The 9852-nt window shown below is 38.5% G+C and overlaps 1 protein-coding gene across 1 annotated transcript; it reads right to left on the bottom strand.

Annotated features, from left to right (window-relative positions):
• Positions 1-7650: 7650 nt before the first annotated feature.
• Positions 7651-8322, bottom strand: LOC133795651 (uncharacterized). The gene has a single exon (XM_062233104.1). It carries the CDS (start codon positions 8320-8322, stop codon positions 7651-7653), a length of 672 nt encoding a protein of 223 aa, XP_062089088.1.
• Positions 8323-9852: the final 1530 nt, after the last annotated feature.

The following is a 9852-nucleotide window of genomic DNA, read 5'->3' as shown; positions in this document are numbered from 1 at the left end:
GAGTAGCTGAAGAAGAAGGATAGAAAAGGCCTAATAGTGCCTTTAAGGTACTAAAGAAGGCATTGAGGAGCTTTGAGATGAGGAACCTAAGGCTCATGTAGAAATTGGCTTAGCCGATTGACAGAGAAGGATATATTTAGCCTTGTGATTGTGAGATAAATCAACTTGCCTATCATGGTGTGATAACTAGTTGCATCAGAAACTCGAGGTCATTCATCTTTACTTAGTTTAATGTTGGGCTCCATTGGTGTGGATGCTGGTTTGGCTCCCAAATCCTTCATCTTTACTTAGTTTAATGTTGGGCCCCATTGGTGTGGATGCTAGTATGGCTCCCAAATAACATGTTTCAGTAATAAGTAATTGAATAGTGAAAGGTCTTTGAGATATGAATATGCCTTTGTTTGATCTTGCAATTTCTAAACCAAGGAAAAAATGCAAAGGACCTAAGTCTTTCAATTTAAATCTAGAGTCAAGAGAGAATTTGAATTGAGAAATGACATGCATATTATTACTAGCTATGATAATATCATCAACATAAACCAAAATGGCTAAGAAAACACCTGGTTTTTGTTGAATGAACATGGAATGGTCAGATGGTGGTTGTTTGAATCCATCTTGAAGAAGAGTTTTGCTGAGTTTGGCATACCATTGTCGTGAAGCTTGTTTTAAGCCACATAGGCTTTTCTTCAATTTGCAAACCGGTTTTGGAGGAAGAGTTCCCTGTGGTTGATATCCTTTAGGCATTTTCATATAAACATGCTCATCTAAATCACCATCAAGAAACACATTATTTATATCCATTTGATGTAAAAACCAATTGTTAGTAGAAGCAAGAGTTAAAAGGACTTTGAGAGTATTAAATTTCGCTATCGGAGCATAAGTTTTAAAAAAAACCTACTCCCTGTTTTTGAGTAAAACCTTGTGCTACTAATCTAGCTTTGTAATGATCAATCTCACCACTATATTTATACTTAATTCTATAAATCCATTTACTACCTACTGTGTGGCAGCCAGGAGGAAGAGAAATGACTTCCCAAGTGTTGTTGGCTTTTAAGGCAGCAATGTAATGCCCCAAAATTTCCTGATAAGGTTTAGGACCTTGATTAGGAGGTCGGGAGGGCCATAATTGATTTATTATGTTATTAAATGATTATATGCATGTTTATGTGAATTATATTATAATATGATGAGAAATGCATGCATATGGATCCATTTTTTTTAATTATAAGGGCATTTTCGTAATTTGGCTCGTTGATAGCGTAATTGTGTATTTTCATGCATGTTGGTGCATAATGAGTAATACCACATTATATGTGGATTTGTTCAGGTCATTTGGCATGACACAATCTTTGAATGCAAGTTATCGGTCTGGTCATAATGGGGTTAGTTTTGGGGCTCAGGGTGAGTCTCGGGGTGATTTGGTGATTAGAACATTGTTGGGAATTAAAAGGTAATGGGATATGATTTATTAGCATTTGAGAATAACGGGAATTGGAGGATGTTAATTATAATTAACGAGATAGGCGGGAAATGACGATTTTTCCCTTGGTGGTTGTTAAGGGTTTTAATTAGGCTTAGGGGCAATATGGTCTTTTCACCCTAAGGATAAATATAACCAAGGAAATCTGTAGAAACCTTCCAAAGCAGAGCATCATCTTCTCCTCCAACCGATCACCATCTTCTTCCTCTTTTCTTCTTGAATTTTGAAGCTTCTTTCGAGGAACCAAGCTTTGATAATCTAGGGTTGTGTTCCACCATTGAAGAGGGTCCTAAGTTGAGATTGAGGTAAGTTTTTAACCATAGAATCTCTGGTTTCTTGCTTTGTTTTCTCATTGAGTTTCAATTGGGTTTTTGGTTTAAAAGTTGAGTTTCAATGGGAGTTTTTGGCAAAGGTTACTTGGGTTATGATGCCTAGGTCATGTGTAGATGGTTTTGGGTTCAATTGGGGGTTTCAATGGAGTTTAGAAGCTTGTTTTTCAGGTTGGGAAAGGAGGAGTCGAAGGAGGGAAGAACCAGGGCAATTATGCCTGGTCCTAGTGCTACAGCGCCCAAAGGGTGGCGCTACAGCGCTAGCCAGGGAAAATTTCCCCTGGTTGTAGCGTTGGGGCACTAGGGGGCAGCGCTGTAGCACTACCTCGTTTTTCCTGATGCATATTTTGGGAACTTTTGAGGGTTTTTGGCTCGGGGTTTCAATTCCTAAGGCTCGTGATCGAATCTACCCACCGTTTGGGTACAATTCGGGGTCTTGGGAGTGAGGCTTAGTTCAAGACCCTTTTATTGTTGATTTTCATCAATGGAAGTTATACTTGGTTATGACGTAACGATCCAAAATCACTAATATGGCTTAAGGGCCTTGGTTAGTGTGCCGAGAGGGCATAATTGGGATTAGAATGAATTTTATTGATTTAAATGCATAATTATGTGATTAATAGTGCTTATATGATAATTGATGATAATAAGAAATATATATGTGATATATGTGAGAACCACATTATTATGTGGATAAATCTGCAGCCGGCGACTTGAGGCGATCCTAGGGCTGGATAGCAGGAAAAGTCACAACGGGGCATTATAATTGACTTTGGACAAGTCAAGGGTATTTTAGGTATCAGATAGTGCTTTGGACTATCGGGTTATGAAAATAAATAATTGGAGATATATTTGAGGTTAGGATGTCTAGGCGAGATTATTGGGGGATTTTACCGTTTTGCCTTCGGGGATGTTTCCGGCACCCCGAGCTTTGGGATTAGTCTAATAACCTAAGGATATACTTTGGAAGACTTTAGAAAATACTAGACATAAAACTTAAACTGACCATTTCTCAGCTCTTTCTCTCTCTTAAGGAAGAACAACACTGAAATTTGAGGAGGAATTACTGGAATCAAGCTGAATCTTTGAGGAATTAAACGGCTGAATTAGAGGTTGAGCTCAAGAACTAATCAAGGACTGAATTAGAGCCAAGGTAAGCATTGATTTTCGTTCTGTGGTTAGGAACTTTAAGAAAAATGGCTGAGTTTTAATAGTTGTGATTTTGATATTCAAGGTGGAGTTTGAGGCTTGAAACTTTGAAGATAGGTCAGGGGATTCTTGGAGGAACGATTCTACAGCTGAGGTAAGTTTCAATTCAAAGTTTGATGGTTGAATTCTAGAATTTCCATGGATGGTTTTGAGTTTTTAGGTTTGAAATCTCAGAAATTGGAATTGGGATTTTGGTTAGTGTTAGGCTGGATTTTTGGTTGGATTGTGTTGTTTAAATCATTTTAATGATGTTGTTATTAATTGGTTTTGAGTTGGGAGCTTTGGGATGGCTTAAAGTGAGGTTTAGAGATTGAAAATGGTGGATTTTTCTTGGTTCGAGGGGTCGGGCCGCGGCATGGTTCTTGGTGAGCCACGGCCCTTGGAAGTTGAGTTGCGCTGAGGAAGGAGGGCGGGTCGCAGCATAGTCCATGTAGGGCCGCGGCCCTTACCTGTTTTTGTGTCTTTGGAGGTATCTGTTTGGGGCCATGCCGTGGCATGGATGGCTAATGCCGCGACGCTTAAGGGATTTTGGGATTTTGAGATTCTAGGCTTGGGAAATTAACCTAGGGTGCTCGGGATTGAATCTTTTACCATATTTGGTGAAGTTCAATGTTCCGGGGACTAGAACTTTGCTAGAAGCTCATTTAAGATTGTTAATGGTATCTTTTATCTTGGTTGTGACTAGGTGCTAAGCTAGGGCTCAGGGATTGGATCGCGCTCAAGGAGCATCGCTTGTAACTAGTTTATTTGAAAGCCAAAGGTAAGAAAACTACACCCGGTTGAATATTTGAACGGGACTAGGGGCTCCCTGATATATATGATTGAAAGAATGGTATTATACCATGTAAATTGTAAACCAACGGCCTAAGTGTGCCATGGTTAACTTGTGCAATTGGCACGGCTCGGACACTGGTATCCGAGGACAGCTTATTATGCACTGAGCTTGGTTTAAGCGAGCCGGAGTCAATGGGTTAAACAGAGGGTGCGACCTAAGGTGTCGGCCCTAGTATTTGTGTTAGTTTATTATTATATTTGGCTATGAATGTGATTAATGAGATTGTTGAATAATCTAAGTATAGACGAGGTTATTTGTATCTTGATGTATGCTTATATGCTATGGATTGAATATTTGAACATGCTTATTAGAATATTTGTTTGATAATATTGTATATGATGTGTATGTTGTTTTCTTGCTGGGCCTTGGCTCACGGGTGCTGCGTGGTGCAGGTAAAGGCAAGGGCAAGATTGATCAACCTTGATTGGAGAGCTCTGCAGGGTGAATGTACATGTCAAGCCGCTTAGCCGCCACGGTTGAGGAGGTTACAGGGACGAGAGGACCAGAACCTTGTATTTTGCCTTAGTAAGGCTAATGGATAATCTTAACTGTTGAATTTTGTAAACCAACTTTTAAACATTATACTTTTGGGGATCCCTTCTGTAAACTGTTTATAATCTATAAAATGTTTCTTTTGCGGCCAAAATGTCTTTTAGCCCTTGAACACTTTAGCTAATGACACGCTTTGAATAAACGACTTGATTAGCAAGTCTCACACCTTTATAAACACACATTGTAGAGATCTTGGCTATCCAAGGCATTACATACTAGGTGACTGCTAAGGGATCAAATGATTGATCGTTCTCAAGGGTCGTTCAATTGTTATTTCTCGCTCAAACCAGAGGTAAGAAAACTGCACCCAGTATGTGATGCATATGATGCACGAGAAACATGTGATTTGGGCATGCCATGAATGTTGAATATGAGATTGATCAGAGCTTGAGTCTTTGTGTTTGTGCATGAACCTAATTATGTTAGCAATTGTTAAGTAAGCATGTTGAATGCCCTACATTTGGATATTTGACATATGATATATGACTGGTTGCATTGCTTACGTGTGTGTGGCACTGGCTCACTAGTCAGAATTGGCAATGGTATCATTATTAACTGTGAAGCTGTGACTCACTAGTCAAGTTCGGCAGTAGTACTGAGCACCAGTCACATGGTATTGACTAATCAATCAAGAACGGTCTTAGCGTGTTTAACGCAAGTCGAAAAGATTAGATCTAATCGACATCCTGCATTGAATGATTCAACTTGAGCATTAATGCTGGACCGACCTCAAGTTTGATGAAAACTAAAAGTGCTTGTCTAGCCTATGGCTAGTCACTTAGAGCCAGGGCCAGAAGGCCCAGCGGACTGCATTGTCACATGGTTGTGGGTGCTGAACCCCGTAGTGACTTGCTCGTAAGTCACTCATTATGGTTAACAGAATCTCAAGTGTTAAATCACTCATTTGATTAGAGTTATACGCTCCATCATGGTTAACAGAACCTCAAGTGTTATATCACTCATCTGATTAGGATTGACTTGATAGTCATCCATTCAAGAGGGCAGGATTCCTTATCCTGGATACCCCATCATTATCTTAACATATTTGCATGAATGAATAGGGCTATCATTGCTAGGCATGCACATTATGATTTTGTAACATGTTATTACTGTTCATGAGCATATTGAGTTTTCTTGCTGGGCTTCGGCTCACGGGTGCTATGTGGTGCAGGTAAAGGCAAAAGAAAGTCGGACCATCCTTGAGTTGGAGAGCTTAGGTAACGATGTGTACATATGCGGCTGCTCGACCGCCACGGTCGAGGGTTGAAAGAGGAACTAGGGTTAAACTCTATTTTGCCACTTAGGTCGGCTGGTTGTAAATATTTTGTTGTAATTAACCTTTAAAATTATATTTTTGAGATCCCAATGTATACAGTAAACGTTTTATCTTAACCAAAAAATTTAACCCTAAATCACTAATCATACTTAGTTACACGATTATGGCCAAATGACTCTATTAGCGAGATTAACATTGTTTAAAATGTACACCGTAACGGTCCCTAGAGTTTAGGGCGTTACAAGCAAGTTCTTCATTCCTGACAAATTTCCATTCTGGTATATAAGAAGCTTTGAAAAAATGCTTTGGTTCTTCAAGTTTCTAAGTAGCTAGAACAACAGCCTTATAGATGGACAAAGCCTGTTATAAGAAAGGTAGGACTCAAGGGGATGGTTAGTAGTAACTTTGGCAGGTACATAGCGACATAAATAATCTGCAAGATGAGTTGGTTTGTGAGAGATCCGACCAGTTCTTGTGATGGTAGGAGATGAAGAAGAAGTTGGTGTACTCGAAGAAGTGTTGCTGTCTGGACTTACATGAGATAAAGGGGCAGAACACGACAAAATATTACTATAAAAAAATTGGTGGATTGCATTAGTAGATAAACTATTAGAAAAAGGAAACACATCTTCATATAAATGAACATCTCTTGATGGAAAATTTAATTTGTTTCTGTATCAAGAAAGGTGTATACTTTCATACCATTACGATATCCCATGAAGACACAAGCTCAAGATCGAGTTGAAAATTTGTGCCTAGTTGAATCAAGAGTAGATGCAAAAAAAAGACATCCAAAATTGCGAAGATGCATTTATAAAGGTTCTTTTTATGTAGCAACTCATATGAAGTTTGGAATTGCAATAATTTTGAAGGAGTTTTATATTAATTAAGTGCACAGAAGTGTGCATGATATAACTCCAATATTGTAGAGGTATATGTGACTGGAATGCTAAAGCTCTAGCCACGTTTAATATATGTTGATGTTTGTGTTCCACGATTGGGTTTTATTGTGGACGATCAACACATGAATGGTAATGAACAATGCCATGAGAAGAGAAAAAAATAGTTAGATTTAATTCAGGAGCATTGTCTGAACGGGCAACTTTGATATTGGTAGAAAATTGTGTGTTAATTATGGAGAAAAAGTTTGGAATGATTGTTTGAACTTCAGATTTGGTTTTTAGCATATATACCCAAGTGTATCTAATACTATCATCAACTATTGTTAAGAAATATTTATGCCCTTGAATAGACAATGTGTTAAATGGTCCCCATAAGTCAAGATGTATAAGACCAAAATGATTGGCAGCAATGTTATTATTAGATGTAAAAGGAAGATTTTTTTTATTTTATTTTGTAAGATGACATACACGACATGGAATATTATGAGACAAAGTATATGAAAAATAAAGATTTTGATTCAATTGAGAAGATATAGACATAGATGGATGTCCAAGGCGTGAATGTCAAGGATTACCACTGAAATGAGTATTACAAGCTAATACTGAATTCAAATGTAGAGACTTTGTATCAAGTATGTAAGGATTTCCAAATTTATTGGCCATCCCAATCTTCAAAGTTTGATAATGATCCCGAGAAGGCAATGAGTTTGTGTAAATATTATGGAATAATTGGTGCTCTTAAGAAAAGATTGAATCGATAACAAGTTAAAACAAAACTGAAGAACATATAGGACATTATCAAGGAAAATATGGCTATTTATGTTGACTGTACCTAATTTTTCAATTTTGTATTTTGAACCATTAGGTAAAGTTACATAATGAGAAAATATATGATCATCAAAGGAAGATAAAGCATTTATGTCATGACAAATATGGTGAGTGACACCACTGTCAATAATCCATATTGTAGACTGAAAGGGGTTGAGTTTACCAGAGAAATTTGAGAGAACTGGTTCATAATTGGTACTACCCTTGTGCAATTGTTGACTCAACATGGAAATTAGTTGTTAGCATTCAGCATTGGTAAGAGTTGTAGGAATAGGTGCTGAAGTTGAAGAAGGAATATTATGAGATGTAGATGCATCAGCAGAGCCATTCGTGGAATGGGCGGAAGCATGAGTTTTGCCTTGTTGATTTTTCTTGTCTCCATAGCCTGGTGGGAAACCATGAAGAAAGTAACACTTATCAACATAATGCCCTATTTTCTTGCAATTAGTGCAAGTGGGTTGAGGCTTCTTAGTCTTCGAGCTAAAATTGTTGGTAGAAGTAGTGACAACCAACAAATTAGGAGTTTGAAAAGAACCCAATTTCCTTTGGCGTTCTTCCTGAATGATCATAGAAAAGACTTTGGACAATGACGGAAACAGATCAATCAATAAAATTTGTGCATAGACAGAATAAAAAGATTCATTTAGACCAATTAATAATTGTAGAACATGTTCTTGATTATGAAAATCAAGATTTCTTAGAGATGCAGCACATGTACAAGGAGTTCTTGGCCTCAATTCATTGATTATATCCCAAATGGATTTGAGCTTTGTGAAGTAATAAGTGACCGAATCAACTTTTTGATGTAAAGCAATAAGGGTTTCCCTGAGTTCAAATATGTGTGGATCGTTGCCTTGATCAAATTGTGTGTTGAGTTCGGACAGAATTGTTGCAGTTGTATCAAGAAACATTATGTTGCTTTTTATTTCAAGTGAAACAAAGTGTAAGATCCAGGACACCACCATTTGGTTGCAACTAAACCAAGAATTGAGAGTGGGATCGTCTGGTGGGGGTTGATGAATGGAGCCATTAAGGAAACTAGTCTTGTTCTTGGCTTCAATACTAATTCGGAAATAACGTCGTCGTTGGAAGTTCTTTTCTGTAAAGGGGGGGGGGGGGGGGGGGGGGGGGGGGGGGGGGGAGCAAAAAACAAGACTTGGGTGATCGGTTGAACCAAGAAAATAAAGGCTTTCATCTTCAATTGATCGATTAGAAGTCAATGGAAAAAATCGATTTTTTTGAAGGAATGTGCCATGGCCGACTGTGTAGCACGATGGTAGAGGTTGAGTGTCGTGGTCGGTGGTTGTAACCCCCTGAATAACCAAGACTGTTACACTGTGTGTTTAAAATAGTGCGAGACTTGCTAACCAAGTCCTTTTAATAAAAATGTGAATCTAAAGACATGAACAGAGTAGGTTTAAAAGATTTTTGTTATAAACGAGTAATTTTCATTAAAATAAATGCTTGGTACATGGGATCCCAAATCAGGGTTTAAATGACATATTTACAAGATTTCCAAATGTTATAAATAATCAAAGCTACTCTAATGGAAAAATACATATTTTAGGTTTCCGTCCCTGTACAATCCCTCGACCGTGGCAGCCGAGCAGCTGACAATGTACACCTCGCCCCCAGAGTTCTCCAACCCATGGTCGATTCATCTTACATTTGCCTTTACCTGCACCACGTAGCACCCGTGAGCTAAGGCCTAGCAAGAAAACTATAACATCATAGCACAATCAATATCGATAACCAAATAGTTCACAGAGTATAACCAAATGATTTACAAGACATTAATCAATTATCCAGCAAGCCATAACATTCACTTAATCAAGGACAACAGTCGATAAACCAATCATCTAACATCCAAATATTCAGCATATCATATACATCAAATTAACAACAGTACACATGTCATGCAACAACTAGGGCCGACGCCCTTAGGCCGCACCCTATGTTTAATCCACTGTCTTTGGCTCACTTAGGCCAAGCCCAGTGTTCAACCCACTGAATTCGATCCGCTTAAACCGAGCTCAGTGATTATTAAGTTGTCCTTAGCTACCAGTGGCCGAGCCGCGTCCTGTGCGCCAATATTGATTCTGACACTCTTAGGTCATTTATTTCATGTTCACATGGCGTAATACCAACACACAATAATGAATACAATTATAGGGAACCCTTAGTCCCTACATAGTTACACAACCAGGTGCAGTTTTCTTACATTTAATTCCTAGTGCTTTGATTAAGCAAGACGACCCTCGAGCACGATCCTTCCCCGAGCCCTAGCATACACCTAGTCATAACCATGATAAAGGATTCCATCAATAATAAGTGAATAAAGGTTTCCGGACCAAGTTCTAGCCTTCGAGACATCAAATTCCACCAAGCACGGTAGTGGAATCGATCCCGAGCACCCTAGGTTGATTCCCCGCACCTTAAAC

Source organism: Humulus lupulus, chromosome 8 (genome assembly GCF_963169125.1).
Source record: "Humulus lupulus chromosome 8, drHumLupu1.1, whole genome shotgun sequence".
Classification (NCBI taxonomy): Eukaryota; Viridiplantae; Streptophyta; class Magnoliopsida; order Rosales; family Cannabaceae; genus Humulus; species Humulus lupulus.
Note: the sequence above shows the minus strand (reverse complement) of the source record. Positions and strands in the feature narration are given on the sequence as shown.